Raw genomic sequence first — 26,646 nt, 5'->3', positions numbered from 1 at the left:
GGGTGAAAGCATTTGTTTTCCACCAATTTAAAGGGACACCTCCAAACTATCTTCATATATATTTATCAAACTCCTTTTGTTAAGTTAGTAAAGATTCAGTGCAATGAAAAAGTTAAAAAGTGCAAACAATTCGCAGTTTACAACAGGAGTAATTTAAAACTAATTTATGAAAGCACTATAAATAACCACTACATTACCCTTTAGTATAGACATTTTACCACTGATTTAATCACATTAAAAATTCTTACTGCACTGGGAGTAAGATCAAAGGAAAATTAGGAATTAGCCACTGCTCTAAAAGTTAGTGCAGCTTACTACTTTGGTCTCTAGCTAGGTAAACCTAGAAATAAGGTGGTTAAGGAAAGTTATTCTGCTTTAAATTTATTGGTTAGTTAAGTGAAATTGGTTACCTGCTTTGAGCAGATCATAGGATACCTCACTTTCAAAGGGCAGTCACATGCTTATCATAACAGCACCTGCTTGTTTGCATCTTGTGCTCAAGCATAAACCAACAAACAAAGGTGCATCTTCTTAACATCAAAATGCCACAACCCAAATTCTTGTGCTATCTTGCAGGCAGTGCAACTAAACCAAACAATATATATATTGCTCTATCATATTTCGACTTTTTGTATATCAATCTCACTGCTATGTTTTGGATGGTCTGCAATGATCATAGTAGGTTTTCTAGCATACATATCCTGCATTACAGTAGTCTACAATATCAGCGTCTGCACTATAAGACGGAATGACTGTCTGGTGAAATAGTCTCTCAGTTTCAATAGTGTTTTGAAGCTTTTTGATGTGATTGCATCAACTTGGTCTTCAAGGGTCAGATGTTTGTTGAGAATGATTCCTACTATTTTTATTTCTGTTTCGATTGTGTAAGATTGTTGATCTATTATGAGGTTTTGGTAAGTAGTGGGATTATGCTGGCTGGATAAAACCAGGAGTTTGGTTTTATTTCAATTCAGTATAAGTTTGACAGTTGTGGCCCCATTTTCCAAGAGGTTGCGTCCTTTCTTAGCTTTACCCAGTATCTCTGTGATGCTGTTGTTAATAGGTATGCAGATGGTAACATTGACTGCATATATAACTGGGTTTAAATCCATTTTTTCAAGTTTCTTGCCAAGTGGAGCCATCAGGACATTGAATAATATTGATGATATTGGGGAACCCTGAGGGACCCTGAATTCAGGTATCAAGGAGGCTGAAAATTCATTGGACATGTTGAAAAGGTAGGATCTAGTTCTTAGAAAACCACTGAACCAGGCTGCTACTGTTCCAGTTATTCTTATGTTGTCCAGCAGGGTCATTAGTATTGTGTGATCTACTAGGTTGAAGGCGAGTGACGTATCGAATTAAAGTAGTAGTATTGACTGGCCTTGGCTTATTAGTCTTCTGAATTTTGTGATCAGTGTGGTTATGACTGGTTCAGTGATATAGCATGGTCTGAAGCCTGATTGAGAGCTGTGAAGGACTGAGTAGTGCATTAGATATTCCATTAAATGTTGTGCTACTAGTCCCGCCATTGTTTCTGTCAGCAGTGATATTGATGCCACTGGTCTATAATTAGTGAGTTCACTGATCTTTCTGGTGGCATCTTTAGGGATTGAAGTGAATATGACGTTGCCCTTGTCAGAAGGGAAATGGCCTTTTGAGAACATATATTCTATGTGTTCAGTTAAGCATTTGATGAACCAATCTGGTAGGTTTTCTATCATGTAGTTTGGGCAGCTGTCTAGTAGGCAATTGGGGTGTGCATATTTTGTCAGTAGTGCTTTAACTGAGCTGGTTCTTGGTATCTTAAAAGGTGGACCAGATTCTGTCTGCCTTGATGTGGTCCTCATTGATTTCACATTCGTGTAAGAAAAGTATGAGTGTTGTTTGTGTTGAAGCTAGGATTGATCTTATTTTTATTATTTTTTCTTTGAAATATTGTGCGAGCTCATCTGCTGTTGGTGGTTTTTTGTTTGACATTAGCAGAGCTTGTGTGTTCAGTACATTTTTCATTAGTTCATATATTTTTTTTTCGTGTTTATCTCTTCTGGGTGCATGTATATACTATAGTATTCCACTTTTGTACTTTTTATGGTATGTTTGTACTTGCTTAGGGCTTTCCTCCATGTGGTTCAGGACAAATATATTCCACGTATTAGAAAAAAGGGAAAAAAGACTAAACGTCAGCCGGCGTGGCTAAACAGTAAGATAAAGGAAGTCATTAGAGCCAAAAAACAATCCTTCAGAAAGTGGAGAAGAGAACCAACTGAAAGTAACAGGATAGATCATAAGGAATGCCAAGCCAAATGCAAAGCGGACATAAGGAGGGCAAAAAAGGACTTTGAGAAGAAATTAGCGTTGGAAGCAAAAATACATAGTAAAAATTTTTTTAGATACATTAAAAGCAGGAAACCGGCCAAAGAGTCGGTTGGGCCGCTGGACGAAAATGGTGTTAAAGGGGCGATCAGGGAGGACAAAGCCGTAGCGGAGAAATTAAATGAATTCTTTGCTTCGGTCTTCACCGAGGAGGATTTGGGGGGGGACACCGGTGCCGGAAAGAATATTTGAAGCGGGGGAGTCGGAGAAACTAAACGAATTCTCTGTAACCTTGGAGGATGTAATGGGTCAGTTCAGCAAGCTGAAGAGTAGTAAATCACCGGGACCTGATGGTATTCATCCCAGAGTATTAATAGAACTAAAAAATGAACTTGCGGAGCTACTGTTAGAAATATGCAATCTGTCCCTAAAATCGAGTGTAGTACCGGAAGACTGGAGGGTAGCCAATGTTACTCCGATTTTTAAGAAGGGTTCCAGAGGAGATCCGGGAAATTATAGACCGGTGAGTCTGACGTCGGTGCCGGGCAAGATGGTGGAGGCTATTATTAAGAATAAAATTGCAGAGCATATACAAAAACATGGACTGATGAGACAAAGTCAGCACGGATTTAGTGAAGGGAAGTCTTGCCTCACCAATCTAATGCATTTTTTTGAGGGGGTAAGCAAACATGTGGACAATGGGGAGCCGGTTGATATTGTATATCTGGATTTTCAGAAGGCGTTTGACAAAGTGCCGCACGAAAGACTCCTGAAGAAATTGCAGAGTCATGGAATCGGAGGTAGGGTATTATTATGGATTAAGAACTGGTTGAAAGATAGGAAGCAGAGAGTAGGATTGCGTGGCCAGTATTCTCAGTGGAGGAGGGTAGTTAGTGGGGTCCCGCAGGGGTCTGTGCTGGGTCCGTTGCTTTTTAATGTATTTATAAATGACCTAGAGATGGGAATAACTAGTGAGGTAATTAAATTCGCCGATGACACAAAATTATTCAGGGTCGTCAAGTCGCAGGAGGAATGTGAACGATTACAGGAGGACCTTGCGAGACTGGGAGATTGGGCGTGCAAGTGGCAGATGAAGTTCAATGTTGACAAGTGCAAAGTGATGCATGTGGGTAAGAGGAACCCGAATTATAGCTACGTTATGCAAGGTTCCGCGTTAGGAGTTACGGATCAAGAAAGGGATCTGGGTGTCGTCGTCGATGATACGCTGAAACCTTCTGCTCAGTGTGCTGCTGCGGCTAGGAAAGCGAATAGAATGTTGGGTGTTATTAGGAAGGGTATGGAGTCCAGGTGTGCGGATGTTATAATGCCGCTGTATCGCTCCATGGTGCGACCGCACCTGGAGTATTGTGTTCAGTACTGGTCTCCGTATCTCAAAAAAGATATAGTAGAATTGGAAAAGGTACAGCGAAGGGCGACGAAAATGATAGTGGGGATGGGACGACTTTCCTATGAAGAGAGGCTGAGAAGGCTAGGGCTTTTTAGCTTGGAGAAGAGACGGCTGAGGGGAGATATGATAGAAGTGTATAAAATAATGAGTGGAATGGATCGGGTGGATGTGAAGCGACTGTTCACGCTATCCAAAAATACTAGGACTAGAGGGCATGAGTTGAAGCTACAGTGTGGTAAATTTAAAACGAATCGGAGAAAATTTTTCTTCACCCAACGTGTAATTAGACTCTGGAATTCGTTGCCGGAGAACGTGGTACGGGCGGTTAGCTTGACGGAGTTTAAAAAGGGGTTAGATAGATTCCTAAAGGACAAGTCCATAGACCGCTATTAAATGGACTTGGAAAAATTCCGCATTTTTAGGTATAACTTGTCTTGAATGTTTTTATGTTTGGGGAGCATGCCAGGTGCCCTTGACCTGGATTGGCCACTGTCGGTGACAGGATGCTGGGCTAGATGGACCTTTGGTCTTTCCCAGTATGGCACTACTTATGTACTTATGTACTTATGGTTTTGTTCATGTCCGATTTGTTTTTGGCCCATTTTCTTTCCAGTTTCCTGCACAGTTTTTCCATCTCTAATAGCTCCTCATTGAACCAGGGGCGCACTTTTCATTTTGAGTGGTGCTATTTCGTTTAATGTGTTTCCATTTAGTTTGTCCCAGTTTCTCATGAAGTGAATGTTAGTGGGTGTTATGTTTGTTTGGTCATTCATCGCTGTTGACCAGAAGCTATGGCTGTCCACTTTTCCTCTGGTTAGGGCAGTGTGTGGTGTCCTCGGTTCTCTGTTTTTGCCGTTCTCGTTCCACTGAAGTGTGAAGGCGAGATGGTTATGGTCTGGCCATGGCACCTCTGCCCAGTTATGATTCTCTATTATATGGTTGTTATTGGCTAAGAATCTGTAAGCTAGTATGTCTAATTGATGACCTTTTACATGAAATGAGGTGGCTGGTACTGTTTTGAAGTTCCATTGGTTCAGAAAGTTTGCTAGAAGCCTGGTGTTGGTATCATTTGCTTGTCTAGGTGTACCTAGACAAGCACCTAGTAGAAGGACATTTGAGAAGTTTGTACATATATTTGATATCAAGTCCATAAAGTCATCCTAGATGTTGGACCATCTTCCAGGCGGGTGGTAGAAAAGTATACTGCATAATTGATCAATTAATGTGAGTCTGTGATTTTGCATGCCATGATTTCATTTGCAGGGGATATATGTTCAGCTATGGTTTCTACTGTAAAGAAGGATTTGTATATTAAGGCGACCCCACTACCTTTCTTTTTAGTTCTGTTGATGTGTGTTATTTTATATCCCGGTGGGCATAAGTCAAGCAGTATTGGGTCGTCTCGCATTTGCAGCCACATTTCCGTTATGAATAGTATACCTAATTGCTCGGTTTCAATCCAGTCTCTAATTACGGTTAACTTGTTAATCGCTGATCTCGCATTTATGTAACCAATAGGAATGGGTACATATGTATCAATGTTGATGTTGGTGTTCTTAAAAGTCTGCAAATGTCTGTGCATTCTTTTTTGATGTTGTGGCCATTGTGATTGACATTTGTGCTTATCTTTTTAGTATTGGTTAGGGTGTTGATATCTAGTTTGTTTTGGTTTTTATAGTTTGGTCTTTCCAGTTGGTGAGGGGGGGGGGCGTGATCTTGCTGTAATAAGTACAGGGATTTTGATCCACTCGTTGATTGAGGCGGCTTGTAACCCCATTATCCATAGTATTATCATGAAGTAGAAAAGCCATAGTCAGTCATACAGCTGTGAAGGGAGAGTTTAGAGTGGGCTACAGTCCACAGTGTAGCTCTCATGTTCATGGATTTGACAGTTTCCTTAGTTTGCTATTTGAAGGAAGGTTACAAATGCAGACAGTTCTCTTTTTCAAGTTGCTGGCTTAGAATTACTTCAAGCAATGGAGAGGGGAGGGAGAGGTGAGCTGAACAGGATAGGTATTTGTAAGACAGGAAAGTAGTTGACCTTAAGATTGGAATGCAGCTATGAGAAAAAGCTACCACAGTGCTTGTTTTAAATCTCCACAAAACTTATGCTACCGTTCTTCCTTAGTCGTGCAGCTGTGAAGGGAGAGTTGAGAGCAGAAGACAGGCCACAGTCTAGCTCTCATTTTCATAGATGCATCAATTTCCTCTGTTTGTTGTTTGAAGGAAGGTTACAAATGCACAAATCTCTTTTTCAAGTTGCCGGTTTGGAATTACTGCAGGCAATGGAGAGGGGAGGTGAATTGAGTGAGACAAAGGAAAGTGATTGACCTTAACCACGTCTTGGAATGCAGCTATGAGAAAAGCTTCCACAATGCTTGTTTTAAATTTCCACAAAACTTAAATCTTGATATTTTATTTTATTTATTGCATTTGTATCCCACATTTTCCCACCTATTTGCAGGTTCAATATGGCTTACAGAGTTTGGTTATGACATAATCATTCCATGATATCAGATACAATTAGTAATGTTCAAAGATTAGGTAAGGGAAGAGAGAAGGAAGGTGTTAGGCAGGATAGAGGTGGACTGTAATAACTGTGTGGATTGGTGAGGTAGTTTTGTAAGGCTATGGGTTATACATGATAGATACATTTACATACCTTTATTCATCTCAGAGTGTTGCTTCATTTTATTGTTTAGCTCTTTTTGTGCACTTAAACAGTCTTAAGTCAGAAACACTGTTTTCTTGAGGCGGTTGTATCTTTTTCCCCAGATTACTAGGGTGTTTGAAGATCTTTATTTGGCTAGAGCTGATTTTTGTATTAAAATAGGTAAGATTTCAGAACTTTCTATCTAGTCAGTAAAATAAAAGGCCACTTTGGGGATCATTTTCAAAGCACTTAGACTTACAAAGTCCCATAGGTTACTATGGAACTTTGTAAGTCTAAGTGCTTTGAAAATATGCCCCTGTCTCTGGCAGCAATTAACAGGGGAATGTTAATTTCACAGACAGTGAAGTAGAAAAGTTGAGATTCTCTGATAGATTATGTATTCATTCAGTAGAACTGCTTTTCTATTTATATTTTATACTTTTATATCTTAAAACAAGGTAAAATAGTTTTAAAGTCCATTATCTGATATCTAGCAGGCATTTCTGTTCACTAGAGACATCGATTTAAAGACTGTATTTCACTTCTGTGAGATTATTGGAAGTTTAATTGAGGGGAGCTTCTGCAGGGTATCAGAAATTTAGTGATAATATAGAGTGAGGAACCCCTGAGGGTAAGGGAAGAAGGGATCCAGGAGAGGAGCAAGATGGGTAGGTTTCATACCCGGGATTCCAACTATAAGTCCCAGGACCCTAGGGGCTGGGAAGCCATGCCCCCATGGAGGCATAAGTTTCCCAAGAGCCAGAGAAGGGAGGAGGACTACAGTTCCCAAGAACCCCTGGGGGGCAAGGAAATGGAGCAGCAAGGGAACTACAAGTCCCAGGATCCCGAGAGAGAGGAGGGGGATTGGCTGAGGAATAATCAGGAGGGAGAGGACCAACTGGGGACCATAAAGGGAAAGGAACCCATGGAATGGGAGGTGGAGAAAGAGGTCAGAAAGGAGATCCAAGCTCAAGATGACTGGGGAAGTGAGCCCATGGAGATTGATGCTCTAGCTCAGGTACAAGGGAAGAAGTTGAAAGGCTTCATAACAAAGCTTCTTCAAGGCTGGGGAAAGCTTGGAGGAAATGTTAAGCAGCTGTTCCACTCAAGGGGGAGAGAGGTGCCATGCTGTAAAGCAGTGAATGATTTCAGCTGTGGCAAGAAGTCAGACCGGGCTGGAGAAACAGGTAGTGACTTGAACAGTGTCCAGAAGTCATGCCATGCTGGGGAGGCAGCGAGTGAGTTAAACTGTGTCCAGAAGTCATGCCATGCTGGGGAAGCAGTGAGTGAGTTAAACTGTGTCCAGAAGTCTTGCCATGCTACGAAGCAGTGAGTAATTTAAACTGTGTCCAGAAGTGGTGCCATGCTGGGGAAACAGTGAGTGACTTGAACAGTGTTCAGAACACTGCCATGCTGGTGAAACAGTGAGTGATTTAAACTGTGTCCAGGAATCAGGCCATGCTGGGGAAGCAGTGAATGATTTAAACTATATCCAGAAACTGTGGCCAGCGGGGGGAAGGAACAAGGGGGGATATGTGCTGTAACCAAGGACTGTGTCTGGATGAGGAAATGTCTTGGCCTTGCTGATGGAATAAAACGGTTTTAAGCATATTTTTGGAGTCTGCTTCTGGGAGTGCTGTATCCAGGGAAGGGCCCTTCCAGGGTCAAGCCGAGTTCATACCTGCAGGAAGGCCTGGAGGGGGTGGCCTGCTGACATTAGGTTAAAGATATGAACTTTAACTCAAGGAACTACAGTTATGTTTTCATCATTATGCAGTTTCTGAATTCTTATGTTTGATGATCCAATTGATGCAGATCACTGGAAGCTTTTTCTTTTGTTGTTGTTGTAGATCCAGCTCATCACAGGAAAGAGAGCGGTTTCTTGCTTGAAAAGTGCAGGGAGACAAAAACTTGCTTTTATCCAGTCAAAACAATAAAATTAAACTGAGTGAAGGAAAGAAAACTCAAAATAAACTCAGGGCCGGTAACCTGACATATACTGAGCAGAAGTAGTAAGAATTAGAGCAGTAAATAAACAGTGTGTCATTTAGCGTGAAATGTGGGAGCCAGATGTAAACACGACTTGTTCATATGTAGTCTTTTCCATACCAGGATATAACCATATCACGGGAACCCACATGACTGCCAATCATAAAATGAATTTCTCTTTTTTTAAGCACTGAAAAGGAAGATTAGAGCACACACACCCAGAACCTCAGGCAAAGATCTTCCAAAGGCAGGACTTCAGAAGACTGCTGCTGACTAAAGAAGAGAAAATTATCAGGAAAGACAATTTCTCCTTTCTCAGCTTCAGCTCCACTGTTCTGAAACAATGGGATGTATCAAAGCCGATCTATTGGGTGGGGGAAGACAAGGCTCCCTGAATGACGGTTCTGACAAAGTCTGAGCAGACTCTGGCCAGTGCATCCGATCTGTAGTGCTCAGCAAAGGAACGAAGCAATGACAAAGTCACTGCCCTGCAGATCTTCTCAGGAGGAACTGCCACTAGTAGAGTAGGCTTAAAGCCCCTGAGGCACCAGATGACTCTTACTGATGTAAGTGGACTCAATAGCCGCCTTAACCCACCTCACAAAGGAGCCCTTCGAGGCCACCTGGCCCTTCTGAGGGCCTTGGAAAGTTACAAAGAAGTAGTCCGAGACACAAAACTCATTCATCTCCTTGAGGTACCTGAGCAGCGTCCTCTGAACGTCCAGCTTCTGAAGCCTCTGATCCTCCAGTGACGATCCATGCACCACAGAGGAGGGAAAAACAAACTTGGAAAAAAGGATGATACTGCGTGCAAGGACAAGGAATCCTCCGAGAAAGAGAGATAGGGATCCCAACACGATAGGGCCTGCAATTCTGAAACCCTTCTAACAGAGATGATGGTCACCAAAAATATCGTCTTGAGGGTTAGATTCTTGAAGAAAGCCAAGTGAAGGGACTAAAATTGAGCCTCAGACAGCACCTGTTGGACCAGATTGTCATCTCAAGAAGGAAAGGAAGGACAAAGAGAGGGGTGCAGATGCACCACCCCCTTCAGAAACAGAGCTACCTCACTATGCCAAGTCAGAGATGCCCTTCACCTTCTCCTGGACAGCTGGACAATGCAGCCACCTGGACACTCAGGAAGCTCAAGGCCAGCCCCCCTATTTCAGGCCCTGCTGCAGAAAACTGAGTACATTGGGGACATGAGCCCTCCAGGGAGATAGGAACCATTTCCTGCACCAGATAGGGATGTAAAGGACTTCCTGGAATGAAGCAGGTTAGAAGTCACTGTGGGGAAATACCCATGCTTCTCTAACCATTGCCTCTCAATGGCCATACTGTAAGCCAAAAGTGATACGGATCTTCCATCTCTACTGGCCCTTGCTAGAGAAAACCCCAACCCTTGGGTCCTCCACCAGCAGATGCGAGAGAGCCACATACCAAGGTCTGCGAGGCCAATCTGACACCACAGCAAAACCAGATGAGGATGATGCACAATCCTGAGCAACAAGCGGCCAATGAGAGGCCACTGAGGGAAGATATAGAGAGATCATGAAAGATATAGAGAAACCATGGAAGGAAGATATAGAAAGTCTCAACTACTGGCCAAGGCCGTACCACGGCATCTATCCCCTGAGAGGCCAGGTCCCTAGGCGACTGAAAAGGCACTCCGCATTCGCATTGGCTCTGGATGCCATCAAGTTGAACTGAGGAGGCCACCAGCAGTCCTTAATGAGCTGGAAAGCCTAAGTCCTAGATCCCATTCTCCCAGATCCTGGAAAGAGCGACATCGTCATTGCCCGCAGTATGAACTGCTGAGAGATCCTGTGGATGCATCTCCATCCACCAACAGACTTGCCCCTCCAGGGCCCCCGCCAGACTCCTGATTCGATCCTGCTTGTTGATGTACACCACTGCTGTGGAACTGTCCGACATCACTCTGCTTTCCCTTCCAAGGACAGCTGAAATATCTGCAGAGCCAGACAGACCGCCTGGGTCTGTAGACAGATGATGGACCAGGACACCTCCTGGCTTGATCAGATGCCCTGTGTCACATGCCCAAGACAGCGATCTCCCCAACTGAGGAGATTTGCATCCGGGGTGACCAGCACCCACTTAGAATAATCCAGAGGGACCCCTCTCAAAAAGCTCACCAGACTGTCCCATCAGGCCAGAGTAATCCTCGCCCTGTTCATGAACAGGAGAGAATGATGGAATCCAGAGAGGCCGGCCCCACAAGGACAACAGGTCCTGCTGCAGAAAGTGAATGCGAGTCCTCGCCCATGGCATCGTCTTCAGAGTCACAGCCATGAAGCCCAGAAGCTGCAAATAGTTTCAGACCATGGGCTATGGAAGCTTGCATAACCAGCACCTCTGTGCCTGTAGCTTCTCCACTCGTTCCTTCAGAAGGCAAACCATTTCCTGGCTCATATCAAAGTGAACTCCTAGGTACTTGAGAACCTGAGACGGAGTGATGTGGCTCTTGGATCAATTCACAACTCAAACCCGAGACTCCAAGAGAGATGAGATGACCTGAGCGGCGGCCTGACTGGCCTCCGCCACTGAATCCGCTTGAATCAGCCAGTCATCCGCATATGGGTGAACCCGAAACTCCTGGCGCTGAAGATAGCAACAATCACCATCACTTTGGAGAACGTCCGCAGCACCATAGACAGGCCAAAAGGCAAGGTCTAAAATTGAAAATGCTGCCCCAGCACACAGAAGCGGAGTGGGAATGAGGAGATAAGCCTCCATGAAGTCCAGGGAAGTCAAAAACTGCCCTGGTAGCATAGATGTGATGGCCCGAGCCTCCATCCGAAAGTGTTGGACTCTGAGGCAAACATTGACCCTTTGTAGTCCAGTATAGTCTAAAAGGAGCCACCCTTCTTTGGGACCATGAAACAGATAGTATCTGTCCAGGCCCGTGATCCGCAGGTGGAACAGGTTCCACTGCTCCCATATCACAGAGAAGCTGAAGGCTGACAGCCTAGAGCTTTACAGCCGAGCTGCACAGAAAGGGCAAACTCCATGCAGTACCCCCTCTTGACCACCTCCAGAACCCACTGATCTGAGGTGATGAGGACCTGCTCAATGTCGGAGAAAGCCTGCCTCCCACCGGAAATGAGTTACCCGGCGCACCCTCATTTGGCAGACCAAGTGCTGTGGTCCCGCCTAAGGGACCAGAGGACCTGGCTCACTTGGGACCTCAAAAGAACCCCTGCTTGAAGGATCTACTCTGCCTTATGCCTAAGGCTGAAAGGCGCCAAGCAGACCTGAAGCAGCCCACCCCTTTAACACTGAGGATCACCGTGCACCATGTGAAGGGTACGAGGACAGGAGGGAGAGTTGGGCACCCGGAGGGGGAACAAATCTGGTCCATGGGCGAGGGCTGACCCGGTTCTGTCCTTCGAGGACCCAGCCTCAGGGAAAGTAGTGGATCACTTTCCCCGGAGTGGAGAAAAGGTAAAGACTACAACTCCCAACAACCCCTGAGAGAACCACACGCTAGGATCAGGGACTACAATTCTCAGCAGCCCCTGAGAGAACCACACACTAGGATCAGGGACTACCATTACCAGCAGCCCTCAGAGGTAACCCAGCGAAAGACAGGTGAGGGTGGCTTGCAATACCCGTCCCAGGGAGCTAGGGGAAGGGAGGAGGATCTGAGCAGGTCTTATCAGGGAAATGAGGAGCAGCTGGGAGACAGGTGGATAGAGGAACCCATGGAGTGACAAGAGGCGGCAGAGAGGGAGGAGAGTGAACAAGAGGAGCCCATGGATATCTCTGCTTTGGCAAAAACCAAAGGTAGAGAGTTTACTGCTACTCTGTTTTCCACTCTGCACATATTCTCGGAGTTGGTACTCTCCTCTCCGGAACCTGTAAGCCACATTGAGCCTACTGCTATGCAAGAAAATGTGGGATACAAATGTAATAATAAACAAACAAACAAATAAATAAATAAATAAATAAATAAAATAAATAAAAAACATGTAGGAGCCTGGTTTGGGGGGCTTGGTGAGAGAGGGAAGAAGGTGGCTATCTCAGAGGGGGATTTGAGGAATACTTGTTTCAACCAGGATCGTGTGGGAGGTTGTCAGGAGTGGAGCTGACAAAGAAGGGTGGGATCCTTGCACTCCTCTTACTGGTTAGCAAGGGAGAAAGAGAGTGGTGAGGTTGAAACAAACAGAGGTGCATCTGAGGAGCTGTGCTGGAGAAACAGGTGAACTGACTGAACTCTAAAGGGGAGGGATTGTTTGCCTGGTATATATTTTCTTTACCTTGTGGATTACAATATTTACTTTACCTTGTGGGTTACAAGGTGTATCGAATCTTGGGAGCCAAGGAACTTCCCAGTGGACTGACAAGTTTTTTTAAAGCTGCACAGGGAGGACAGCAGCTGTGCCAGGCAGCTTTACAAGACTCGGGCCAGTGGGGGACTGCATTTTGTCTCGCCCCGGGGCCGCGGAGTTTTACAACCATTTCCACAGCTCAGGGAGACGATGAGCCACACCTACCCCATATCCATCATCAACTTCTCCAAGTCATCACCAAATAGCAAGAGCCCTCAAAAGGGCAGCTAACGCAAAAGCTTCTTGGAAGTTGTATCAGCCCCCAGTGGCAAAGCCACGACCAATGGAGACCCTCAACGCCACCACTGAGCGGGAAGCAGACGGACCAAATTGTATGGAACGACCGCCCAAAAAGGCTGGAACCAATGCAGCTTGGAGCTATATAACTGGCACAAATAGCAGCCTGAATGCTGGAGCCCCTATTGAAAAGGCTAGGTGGAGCTGCTGCTCCACATACCTTTCATGTAATTCCCTAAAGGTTGAGCCCCCTTGAAGAGGTACAGAGGTCACCTTCATGTCCACCGTAACCAAGGCGTTTACCTTTGGGAAGACCCAAAACTTCACCAACTCCTCAGCAAAGGCACAGAGATGAGCAAGAGCCCTGGTGACCCTGAGGGGATCATCCAAGGACCCACTCCGCCATCATCAAGCAGATGAGGGCCTTATGGAGTGGAAAATGCTTCGGGGTCCCAAGGAGCTCCCTGCAGGATGCTTAAGCATAGTCAAGGCACCCGCAACCTCAGGTAAGAGACGAGACAGCTCCTCATGACAAAAGGGTCTGAACCCATGGGATCGCTCTTCTATAGCCTCCCAACAGTGAGGGTCCTTGGAACTGGAATCCACGGGAGACTGGGTGCCCAAGAGGACCTCTGAGTCCTTCTCCACTCCCTCTGAAGAACTCGGAACCCCCGAAATGGCCACATATGTTCTACAGCGTTGAGACCCCAAAACGGGGTCTCTAGGGCTCCCTCCCCCACGAAGAGGCTGAGAGTAAGGGCTAGGATTAGTCCCACGAGGGGACCTGTGCAAAGTCTGCTTAAGTATCTGACGGCTGAAGGGAGATATGATTGAGGTCTACAAAATCCTGAGTGGTGTAGAATGGGTAAAAGTGAATCGATTTTTCACTCTTTTTCAAAAACTATAAAGACTGGGGGACACTCAATGAAGTTACATGGAAATACTTTTAAAACAAATAGGAGAAAATATTTTTCACTCAACGAATAGTTACGCTCTGGAACTCTTTGCTGGAGGATGTAGTAACAGTGGCTAGTGTATCTGAGTTTAAAAAAAGTTTTGGACAAGTTCTTGAAGGAAAAGTCCATAGTCTGTTAATGAAACAGACATGGGGAAGCCACTGCTTGCCTTGGGACTGGTAGCATGGAATGTTGCTATTTGGGTTTCTGCCAGGTAATTGTGACCTGGATTGGCCACTGTTGAAACAGGATACTGGGCTAGATGGACCACTGGTCTGACCCAGTATGGCTATTCTTATGTTCTTATCTGGATCAAGCTCTACAGACAAAAACCACCAGGGCCCCCATTGGGACCCTTCTCCCTGCACAGGGGTGGACAGGAAACAAAAAGCCTGCCATATGACCAGGAATTTGCCCTCCCAGTCTAAGTGAATTGGAAGAGACAAGAGGATTCTAACTGCCAATATCTCTTAGAAGCTACACTGTGTAAATTTATCTATTTGAGCTAAAGGGATAAGGGAACAGCACATGTAAAATGTTCACATAGAGAAAAGACAGACTGAATGAGTCCACATTTACACACTAGAATAATAATCCACTACCCCTGCTCAGTTGCTGAATCTGAAGGCCATGCAGCGGGTGCCACCAGCATGCTCTACCACATGGCAGATGCACACACAGGCCTGTCTGACTGCCCCGGCCTACCTTGACTCAGGGCTCCAGCATCTCTACTGTACCTGGCTCTCTCTAGGGGTGCCTAAAGGGTAATTCCCTACTTAATTCTTTACCATAGCATTTGCCCCTGACAAAGTACATAAAGCTAGCCAGACCAATTGTTTTTTTGTTTTTTTTTAATATGTGCTGCAGAAGTGAGCACTTTTGGAAAAACTGGGAGCTGCAGAGGGAGCCTGTGGGAGGTAGTACACCTGAACAGGAAAGAGGGGTGAGGGAGAGATGGAGACCTGCACCCTTCAGACAAGGCCCCACAGGACCAAGCTAAAGAGTCACACAGTGGCACTAAGAAGTGTGACTGGGAGCTTTGGAGAAAAGCTCCGAGCTGAACCAGAGACGGTCCTGAGACTGAACCACACTGTACGGCCGTTGTCAATAGCGTGCGGAGCTATGCCAGGGACAGGAGCACTGTCAGCTTATGCTGGTGATGTCACTGGTAGAATTCAGCTTTCACTACCTCCACTTGCTGGTAGGAAGGGATAACACCTACTGGTTCAGAACAGTATTCTTTCTAGGTTGTAGTACCTCTTTCTGGAACAACGTGAGAATTCTCAAAGATGTTAAAAGCTCAAGGTTAAGACCAGAAAAAGGCTCCCTCTTCAGATTACTTTTTTGTTTTGTGTACAAAAGTTTTCTTATTCTGATTGAGGGTGCTCAACTTGGCATATATTACCATGTCTGTAAAAAGGAAAACAAAGCATGGCAAGTTCATGGGCACAACAGGAGAAGAGAAAGGATCCACACACCTTCTACAAAGAAAGTCGAGGAAAACCAGCAGGGGTGGAAGTGGGAGTGTTCCGAATGACCAAGGCAAACAACTAAATAAGAGCTTATTTGGGACTAAAAACTAGCAAATGAATGATGATTTCTCCACACTCGTCCTTCCCTACACCCCTTCCCGTGCACTCCGTTCCATGGATAAATCCTTCTTATCTGTTCCCTTCTCCACTACTGCCAACTCCAGACTTCGCGCCTTCTGTCTCGCTGCACCCTACGCCTGGAATAAACTTCCTGAGCCCCTACGTCTTGCCCCATCCTTGGCCACCTTTAAATCTAGACTGAAAGCCCACATCTTTAACATTGCTTTTGACTCGTAACCACTCGCCTCCACCTACCCTCCTCTCTTCCTTCCCGTTCACATTAATTGATTTGATTTGCTTACTTTATTTATTTTTTGTCTATTAGATTGTAAGCTCTTTGAGCAGGGACTGTCTTTCTTCTATGTTTGTGCAGCGCTGCATATGCCTTGTAGCGCTATAGAAATGCTAAATAGTAGTAGTAGTAGTAGTAGTACAACTCTTGCTCTTTGCATTCGTGCATCATCACTAACATCTGTCTTCAGACTGTTTTTTCCCCCCTATTTTTTAATTCTTTAGTTTTATGTACAGAATATTATTTAATGTCAAGCTTTTTTATGTAATGTTTTGAAAACCTTTACATTGCTTAACTGTATTCTGAGCAGAACTTTACAACAGAACAAGAGTTCTCTCAGATAACCTGATTGCATAATATTGTATAAATGACCTTTCTACATAATTCATAGTGAAATACCTGGGGTGGTATTAAAAAAAAAAAAGCTGAGTTCATAACTTATGGAGAAAATTATCACTGTGGGCAACCGTTAAAACTGGTTACTTTATTGTTAACCCCAGTTAAAATAGCACAAATAAGTGGTAAAATAACATCTCAACAGTAGCCCACATTGATAACTACTCCCCCTCAGGCACCAAAGGTAGGTGTCTATTTTCAGCCAGATGATTAGTCTAGGCAATAACTCTAAATCAGGTCCAAGAAAATCTCTGGGTAAGAGTGAGAGAGGGCTGCAACAGGCAGCAGGGAAGTAGAATAGGAGATAATGGATAACAGAGGAGATTGAACGCCACACACCACTCACTATTCCAAGAGAGTGAGAGGACTGCACCTAGCTCAGATGAGGTTGGGTGGCTAGTGGAGAAAGGGAGAAGTCTGTGTGGGAGTGTGGGGTATGTGCATTCATCAGGGAAAAAATATTCTCACTATGTACTTCTGCCGCTCCCCATCAGGAAATCATGGGGAGTGCATTTCATTCACAGTGAGTAAACACTGGGAACATTTTTGAAATTGAACTGTATTACAATGCGTTTCAATTCAACCTTGTCTGCAGTCTAGTTTGCCATCTATATTCTAGACTAGAACAAAGTTTGGGCAGAGCGCACAATTACATGCATAAAATTATGGAATTATAGGATTTATGCACCATTTTTCCAAAATCTAGGTTTGAGCATTTACACCAGCTTTATGACCGGTGCAAGTGGTCATGCCTAAAATATAAGTGCATGTTTGAATTATTACATTAGTATTCTATAAAGAAAAGTAGGTCTCTACTTTTCTCGATAGAATAGGCTCCAAATAGGTGCCTCTGAGCCTACTTTTATATTCATCAGTACCTGTTCTTTCTCTTGCTTTCCCATCCCCTTCTTTCCAGGTATTGACTACAGGCACACCCTCCAACTGGTCTGCTTTCAAATTGCCCTCTGCCACTGTTGTTCATAAAGTTATTCATTCCCTTAATTCTACATTATCTTCCACTGATCCTTGGCTAGCACATCTGGTTAAGTGACTTGTTCAACCCCTTCTTCCTCTTCTCCTGCCTCAACTTTATTCTTGCCTTTCCTCTGGTAAAATTCTGCTTGCTTTTAAACACACTTCAGTTACTCCACTGCTCAAGAAACCTCATCTTGACCCCTCCCAGGCTTCTAATTTTCATCCAATTTCCAATCTCCCAATTTTAGCAAGATCCTAGATAAGCTGATCTTATATCAATTAAATAATTTTTTTGAAAATTCCAATGTTCTTCACCCCTTCCAATCAGGTTTCTGCAATTGTCACAGCACTGAAACTATTCTTGTCTCCATCTACAACACCATTCGGGCATCTTTGGATCACCTTTTCACTGTCATGTTTGTTTCTCTTGATCTTTCTTCTGAGTTTGACTTTCAGGCTTATTTTTTTGAAAGAGAAGGGCGCCCACCTTTCGACACAAATCGGAAGATGGGCGTCCTTCTCACAGGGTCGTCCAAATCGGTATAATCAAAAGCCAATTTTGGATGTCCCCAACTGCTTCCCGTCGCAGGGAAGGCCAAAGTTCATGGGGGCGTGCCGGAGGCGTAGTGAAGGCAGGACTTGGGCATGCCTAACACATGGACGTCTTCGACCCATAATGGAAAAACAAAGTGTGTCTCTGACGAGCACTTGGACGACTTTACCTGGTCCTGTTTTCCTTATGACCAAGGCACAAAAAGATGCCCAAACTGACCAGATGACCACCGGAGAGAATCGGGGATGACCTCCCCTTACTCCCCCAGTGGTCACTAACCCCCTCCCACCCTCAAAAAAAAAATCTTTAAAAATATTTTGTGCCAGCCTCTATGCCAGGCTCAAATGTCATACTCAGGTCCATCACAGCAGTATGCAGGTCCCTGGAGCAGTTTTAGTGGGTGCAGTGCACTTCAGGCAGGTGGAACCAGGCCCATTCCCCCCCCCTTACCTGTTACACTTGTGGTGGTAAATGTGAGCCCTCCAAAACCCACCACAAACCCACTGTACCCACATCTAGGTGCCCCCCTTCACCTGTAAGGGCTATGGTAGTGGTGTACAGTTATGGGTAGTGGGGTTTGGGGGGCTCAGTACATAAGGTAAGGGAGCTATGTTCCTGGGAGCATTTTATGAAGTCCACTGCAGTGCCCCCTAGGGTGCCCAGTTGGTGTCCTGGCATGTCAGGGGGACCAGTGCACTACGAATGCTGGCTCCTCCCATGACCAAAGGGCTTGCATTTGGTCGTTTCTGAGCTGGGCGTCCTTGGTTTCCATTATCGCCGAAAACCAGAAACGACCAAGTCTAGGAACGACCATCTCTAAGGACGACCTAAAGATTTGGGCGTCCCCGACCGTATTATCGAAACAAAAGATGGACGTCCATCTTGTTTCGATAATATGGGTGCGAGGACGTCCTCAGCAAAACTTGGGCGTTCCTTTTGATTATGCCCCTTCACATCAATCACACCCTGCTTCTTAATCATCTTAGCTCTATTGGGATCTCTGGAACTGTTTATACATGGTTTAGTAGTTACCTTTCAAATCGTTCCTACCAACTTACTCACCCAGGATCTCTTTCTTCTACTTATTCTGTTCTCTTCGGCATTCCTCAGAGTTCTATCTTATCCCCCACACTATTTAACATTTTTCTGTCTCCCTTATTAACCATTATCCAGGAGCAAGGCTGTCAACCATTCTGTTATGCTGACGATATATAGATTCTCTTCCGTTTATCTCATCCCTCTTCACCTCCAGATACTTTGAATGCCTGTCTCACTGCTGTTTCCACCTGGTTAAGAGATAAGTGTCTCTTCCTAAATAAAGCAAAATGTGAAACTACTGTTTTTTCTAACCCTAATTCTCTTGTACCTCCCTCCACCAACTCTTGATGATACACAGATATGTTACAGTGATTCTGTTAGAGTCCTAAGTGGCCATTATACTAAGCCACGTAGGTGCCTACGCGCGCCCAATGCGCATCAATTTGGAGTTACATGCGCGTCTGCTATGCATGCCGGAAAATAATTTTTATTTTCTGGTGAACGGCAGAAACCAGCCGGTAATTGACATTCTATGCGCATACACGATTACCGCACGGTTATCACTTGAGACCTTACTGCTAAGTCAATGGCTGGTGGTAAGGTCTCAGACCCAAAATGGGCACGCACCAATTTTTATTTTGACTCGCGTCCATTTTTGGCAAAAATAAAAAAAGGTCTTTTTTACAAGAGCACTGAAAAATGGATCTGTGCACGCCCAAAACACGCGTCTACACTACCGCAGCCCATTTTTCGGCGCATCTTAGTAAAAGGGCCCCCAAGTGTCATATTTGACTCTAAACTTACTTTCAAGAAGCAGATAATGCAACTAAACCCTCCTTTTTGCGCTGTACCGTATACATTCAGTTCGGCCCTGTCAACCCAATCCATTCGTTCCCTCATTCTGGAACTTGTTATAACCCAGATACATTATTGCAATTCTCTGTATGCAGACCTCCCACTCTGTTCTTTAAAACGTCTTCAGTTAATCCAATCAATAAAAGTTAAACTTTTGCATAAAACTTCTTGGTCCCTTATATTCCCTCATGTCTTCTCTGGTCCGCTTCAGGTAATCTGCTTTGTGTTCCCTCCCCAAAAGCTCTCCACTTGCCTCTCTCCCGAGATACAGCATTCAGTTATCAAGGCCCTAAGTTGTGGAATGATGCCCCCCCCCTCTCTCAAGAGCTGACATGCCTCTTCAGTCTTTCAAAACGCTTCTGAAAACCTTCTTCTTTTCCTCCGCTTTTACTTCTACTTGTCTTAAGTTACGTTACCTTACCTTTTGTCTTTGACCCTGCCCCTCCCCTTTCCTGCCCCTCTCTTCCTCCTACCCCTACCCACAGCTCAGAAAAATTGTGTTTATTTTATATTGTTGTAAACCACTTAGTTGCCTGTAAAGGCTCAATTTGCAAAATATCAAATGCCTGGAAATAAATAAATATTTTACGGTGCAATGTCTTAAGACACACTATTTAAATATCAAGCTTATATCCTGCACTATCCACTAGATCTAAGCTGGCATTAGAAAGAAAATATAGCTAATCAAAAATTAAATGAATTTGCACACTGTTAATTGTACAGTAAATAGCTAACACCAATATTTTCTTAAGTCACTAGTCAATACCTACCAATTATGTCTACAAAATAAGGAATACAATAGTTAGGAAAACAAAACATTATAAGATTTGTTAATTTCTGGGCACATGCAAGGAAACATTTTGTAGCTCTACGAAAGTCAGTACCTACCAGTGATTCATTCTTCAACACTGCTTGAAGCCAACTGAAGTCAACACTTTTAAAGAGAACAGCAACGAAGAGGTCAACGTGATGATAGTCGTGATTAGAAAGTGGAGCACCCTCTGGGTAAGTCATCCTTACTGTAGTTTTGTTACCAACGTCTCTTGAAAAGCCGTGGATCGGTGCATTATTTAATCTGGAAATTTTCAAATGTATGCCTTAATTTTAAAAACTCTTTGAGTGTTGTTTTATGATGAAAAATGGAAAAAAAAAGTTTGAGAAAACCATCAGAAATAGATAACCCCATCAATCACGTCTGTTCCATGTCATTCAAAAGGCAGACAAATAATTTTTATGCATTTGATATGAACTGTTATAAACCACTATGGATCCTTAGAATAGGGCAATACAGAAGCCTAAAACAGAAATAAAGAAATACATTTTCAAATATTTATGGTTCCAGAATTACAATCTACAGAACATTCAAGCCCTACAGCTCAAAAAGTATTTTCTGATAATGGAATAAAAGTCCTATTCTCAATTCCAGTTATAACAATCTTCTAATAATGTAGCAGCACTAAGAGGTACTCCCAATTCTTAGGAAGCTCGCTCGTCTGTGTCAGTGAAGATTTTCCTGAATCCAAAATAAAAAATCAGCTAAAGTTCCTAGTCTTATTCAGTTTCCTGAAGTCCAACTGCATCAAATCTGCCAGCAAATTTTTCTCCATTAAATTCTGCAACTTACTTTTGATTCAATTTAGTTTTATACTTGTGACTCTGTGAGCAAAATATTCCATTACTTCATTCTCTGGGAAAGGAATTTCCTTCTTTAAATGTGGTAAAATATATTTATCCTCAATCTTGTGAACCCTGAGGATAGAAAGTTCACCTACTAACCACCACCTAGCGTGGTCCTCTCTTCAGACTGTCCCTGTGCATTATTTCTGGGACCAGGCTGCTGCATAAGATACTGCCTTTGGTCAAACCATATAACCAATCTGTCCCCGAACTCATGTTCAGTTGTGTAGGCTGATTAAAATACTAGGACAATTTAAGACTGAGCAGCCCTAGGCTTGGGAGTCATCAACTCATTCCTGAGATAACAGAAAAAGCAGTGTTGCTCACCTATAAACATGTTTTCTATAGACAGAAGGACTGAAAAGGCAAACAATCCTCCCCGAGAGTTTTGAATCCTTTGAACTTTGGAACCGAGGAGACCACTGTGCATGTTCAGAACTTTACACTAAGTTCTAAACTCTAGGAGAGCAATTCTATCCTGGTGTCTGTCCTTGTGGACCTTATCAATCCTGTCTATGGAAAAAGCAGAGTTACTCACCTGTAGCAGGCGTTCTCCGAGGACAGCAGGCCACGTATTCTCACAGCTGGGTGGCGTCATCCGACGGAGCCCTGTGCAGACAGTTACTAGTGAGATCAAGAACTTTATAGCAGCTTCCCACTGCACATGCGCTGGTGCCTTCCTGCCCAACATGTGAACATGTGTTCCTCAGTCATTGTTAAAATAACAAAAAACAAAAACCCCCCAAAGAATTTAACTCTATGAGGAAGTGGGAGAGTATGTGATAATAGTTGGCCTGCTGTCCTCGGAGAATACCTGCCACAGGTGAGTAACTCTGCTTTCTCCAAAGGCAAGCAGGTTGTCATATTCTCACAACTTGGAATCCCTAGCTACCAGGCGCACCAAAAACAATGCTAGTATAGGGGTTTTTCCTGCTATATCATCTTTGCTGGTCTGAGGCCTGGTCAGGCCTGAATTATCTTTACTGAACCAATATGGATTTGGCAGGCTGAGGCTTCAATACATGAACCAGCTTTTCTACAAAGAAAACTACTTCTTGGCACAGCTGTGCTGCTGACTTCATCCAAGGACATGTTGTTTATGTGCACTAGCCTTCCAGTTATCTCCTGGGAGGATGATGTGTAGGAGCGTGCAACACAGAGACAACAGTCTCCAGGAACATCTGTGAACCATGGAAGGGAGTTTCATACTGACTGATAAGCTGTTCTTGCTGAATGCCCACAAGGCCCCTATTGTTCTGACCTGAACAGATGGACAAATGGTGCATGATTAGTCAATGATAGTCATCTGTGGATTCAGAGGACTGTGCCAAAGCTGGGTATGAGAGGAGGGAGAGAAGGAAGGGAAAGGAGAAGAGAAGATTTCATGGTGTACGGATCTTTCTCAGAGGAGAGACTGAATTGCCAGAACACCTGTGAAGTTTATCTCTGTGCTGAATGCAGCACAAGGCCAAGCTCCAAAAGTGGCTCTGTGGCTCTCTACAAACTGAGTAACCAGTAGTTTTGCTGTAGAGAGACCTTGGACTAAAACCTGACCCAGAAGTGGCTTGCAGGAGGGAACTCTGCTAGAGCCTGAAGGAGGAGCCAATTCATCACCCCATCTGAGATTCGAAGCTATGGACCCAGAGGATGAGATAAACAGGACTTTTCCTCTTATGCTCAGGTTTTAGTTAGTTTTTGTTTTTGCCTGTGAAGGACTGGTTGTCTCAGGGCCTGTGGTCATTAGCCTAACTTTGCTGCTAAGTTGGTAATCTCTTCTCAGGATATATTATAGCTGTTTATAGTAACAGCACAGAAACAGTATTACTAACCTTAATGAATAAATTTAAACAAACAATTGCAACCGGCAATAACATACTTCTACAATTTGACATGTCCAGTGCCTTCGACATGGTCAATCATGACATACTATTACACATCCTGGAATACTTTGGAGTGGGAGGCAATGTTCTTAACTGGCTTAGAGGATTCCTAACAACAAGATCCTGCCAAGTAACCACTAATGCGGAGACATCAGCCCCATGGATAACCGAATGCAGGGTTCCTCAAGGATCCCCCTCTCACCAACCCTCTTCAACCTAATGATGACACCACTAGCCAAGCTATTAGACAATCAAAATCTCAACCCATACATATATGCAGACGATGTCACGATTTACATCCCATTCAAACTTGACCTAAAAGAAATCACCAACGAAATCAGCCAAAGCTTCCAAATCATGCATACATGGACAGATGCATTTCAACTAAAACTCAATGCAGAAAAAAACACAATGTCTTATAATCACCTCACAACACAACACAAATAAATTCACCACCATAACCACCCCAAACTTCTCCCTTCCCGTCTCAAACAATTTGAAAATCCTGGGTGTTACCATCGACCGAAATCTTACACTTGAAAACCACGTGAAGAATACAATTAAGAAAATGTTCCACTCCATGTGGAAACTCAAAAGAGTGAACCCGTTCTTCCCAAGAGCCATTTTTCGGAACCTGGTACAGTCAATGATATTAAGTCACCTGGACTATTGCAATGCACTTTATGTTGGCTATAAAGAACAAATCATCAAAAAACTTCAAACAGCCCAAAATACCGCAGCTAGACTCATATTTGGGAAAACAAAATATGAAAGTGCAAAACCCTTGAGAAAGAAATTACACTGGCTCCCACTTAAAGAACGTACCACGTTCAAGATCTGCATGATTATTCATAAAATCATTTACAGAGATGCCCCGACCTACATGCTTGACCTAATAGACCTACCACCCAGAAACGCTAAAAGATCTTCCTGCACCTTTCTCAACCTACACTTCCCCAGTTGTAAAGGATTAAAATACAAACTAACTCACGCGACTAGCTTCTCTTATATGGGTACACAGCTATGGAATGCACTTCCAACTGACTTGAGAACGATCAGCGATTTATTTAACTTCCGCAAATCTCTGAAGACTTACCTCTTTGACAAAGCCTACCACAAGAACCCATAGCTAACCATAATACAACACCCTTCCAACTTCAGGCAGAATGTATCTCTCTACAACTACTTGATCAAATCCTCTTATTTTCCTTGACTTTGTTGTAACACCAAATATATACTTCTTTGCAACACCAAATGTACACTTCTTTGTAACACCAAATGTATACTTCTCTGTAACACATTTGTTTACTTCATCCTGTATGGCGATGCCACAACAGGTCTTTGTAAGCCACAGTGAGCCTGCAAATAGGTGGGAAAATGTGGGATACAAGTGAAATAAATAAATAACATAATTACATTTTCATATATCTATTGGTATAATCCTTAGGATTGTGTGCACAGTATTTTATTTTTGTATTTTGCTTTGCTGTTTTGCTATTATTTTTATATTTTAACTCCACTAAGGTAGTATCTACAGAAGTCTCATTCACAATTCACTGTTTACACAAAAGCCTTCTTATCTAACTCCAATTTTGTAATTGAGAGGAAAAGACTTCAGACGCTCGATAACTCAACTACATATTTTGTAGTAGGTGTTGGCTCTTGAAAATGAATTTTATGTAAACAAAGAAAATTCATTTTCAATAGTCAACACCTACTACAAAATATGTAGTTATCGAGCGCCTGAAGTCTTTTCCTCTCATTAATTACAAAATTAGAGTTAGATAAGAAGGCTTTTGTGTAAACAGTGTTATTTTTATATATAATAAATAATATATTTCCAATTTGACTGTTCCTTTCATTGGTGGACAGCCTAGCACGAATCTAAGGACTAATTTAGGTACTGGTCATCTCCTCAGCCAAACGAGTCCAGAGTAATTGCTATCTAAGTGATTTTCTGTATACCAACAGTGTCTACACTAGGACAATACAGATTTGAAATGTAGAGGCCTATTATTCAATCAACCTGAAACACCTTGATAAGCACTAACTGCACTGAGATGAACCCATACAGACTTGGTTTTCAAACCAAACTCAGAGAGGTGCAGGAGATAGTCAAGCAGTTTTGTGTAGGACAAGTGAAAGGATCTATGGCCTTGCCCTTACACCAGACAGCAAACTTCCTCCACTTAAATAAGTAACACCTCTTAGTGGAGTCTTTTCTGGAAGCTAGAAAGATGCGGGAGACACCCTCCGGCAAATCCACGGTTTCAAATTCTGTGCTCGCAATATGCAAGCCATGAAGGCCAGGGATTGGAGGTTGGGATGTAGAAGAGATCCCTCGTTCTGCGTAATGAGGGTCGGAAAACAGTCCAATCTCCACAGATCTTCGGAAGATAACTACAGAAGAGGGAACCAGATCTGACTCGGCCAGTAAGGTGCAATTAGGACCACAGTTCCCTGGTCTTGCTTGAGTTTCAGCAATGTCTTCTCCATGAGAGATACTGGAGGATACGCATACAGAAGATCCTCTCCCTCCCCCCAATGTAGGAGAAAGGCATCTGACACTAGCCTGCCATGCAATTTGAGCCTGGAGCAGAACTGGGGGACCTTATTGTTAAGATGAGTGGCAAAAAGATCCACCAAGTGGGTGCCCCACTGTTGGAATATCTTGCAGGCTATGCCATATTGAGAGACCACTTGTGCAGCTGCAAAACCCTGCTCAGTCTGTTCATTAGGCAGTTGTACTTTCCTGGGAGGTATGTGGCTCAGAGGTCCATCCCGTGAAGGAGAACCCACTGCCACATGCCCACTGCTTCCTGACAGAAGGAGTAGGATCCTGTAACCCCCCTGCTTGTTTACATAAAACATTGCAACCTGGTTGTCCATTTGGATAAGAATAATTTGGTTTTGCAGCCAATCTCTGAAAGCTTTCAGAGCGTTTTACATGGCTCTGAGCTCAAGGAGATTGATATGGAGATCCGTTTCCTGAGCAGATCAAGTCCCCTGAGTACGAAAGCCCATCTACTTGAGCTCCCCATCCTAGATTGGATGCATCCGTTGTGAGCACGTTCTGAGGAGGTGGAATTTAGAATGGTAGTCCCACAGACAAAGTAGTCCAAATTATCCAGAGAAAAGCATGAGTCAACTCTGGAGGAATCTGGATGACACCTGCTAGGTTCCCAGCCACCAGAGATCACTGGGAAGTTAGGGTCCATGGGCGTGACATGCACTGTTGAGGCTGTTGAAGCCATGTGGCCCATCAATCTCAACATCTGCCAAGTTGTGACCTGCTTGCTGCTTCAGACTTGCAAGACAAGTGCTGATATGGTCTCTGCTCTTGCTTGAGGAAGAAAAGTCTGAGCCTGCAATGTATCTAGGAGGGCTCCTATGGATTCCAATTACTGTACTGGGAGACGGTGGGACGTGGGGTAGTTTATGACGAACCCTAGTAACTCCAACACCCAAATAGTAAGGCCC

At 43.8% G+C, this 26,646-nt stretch overlaps 1 protein-coding gene across 4 annotated transcripts in view; it reads right to left on the bottom strand.

Annotated features, from left to right (window-relative positions):
- Positions 1-26,646, bottom strand: part of ST3GAL5 (ST3 beta-galactoside alpha-2,3-sialyltransferase 5) — a 337,169-nt gene that overhangs the window by 50,532 nt on the left and 259,991 nt on the right. For all 4 annotated transcript variants that reach the window (XM_030191066.1, XM_030191067.1, XM_030191064.1 and 1 more), the window contains exon 5: positions 20,498-20,684. In XM_030191066.1, the coding sequence (XP_030046926.1) occupies positions 20,498-20,684 (187 nt within the window). The remainder of the gene's footprint in view (positions 1-20,497; positions 20,685-26,646) is intronic.

Source organism: Microcaecilia unicolor, chromosome 2 (genome assembly GCF_901765095.1).
Source record: "Microcaecilia unicolor chromosome 2, aMicUni1.1, whole genome shotgun sequence".
In the NCBI taxonomy this organism is placed as follows: domain Eukaryota; kingdom Metazoa; phylum Chordata; class Amphibia; order Gymnophiona; family Siphonopidae; genus Microcaecilia; species Microcaecilia unicolor.
The sequence above is the reverse complement of the archived record's forward strand: the minus strand, read 5'-3'. Positions and strand labels throughout refer to the sequence as shown.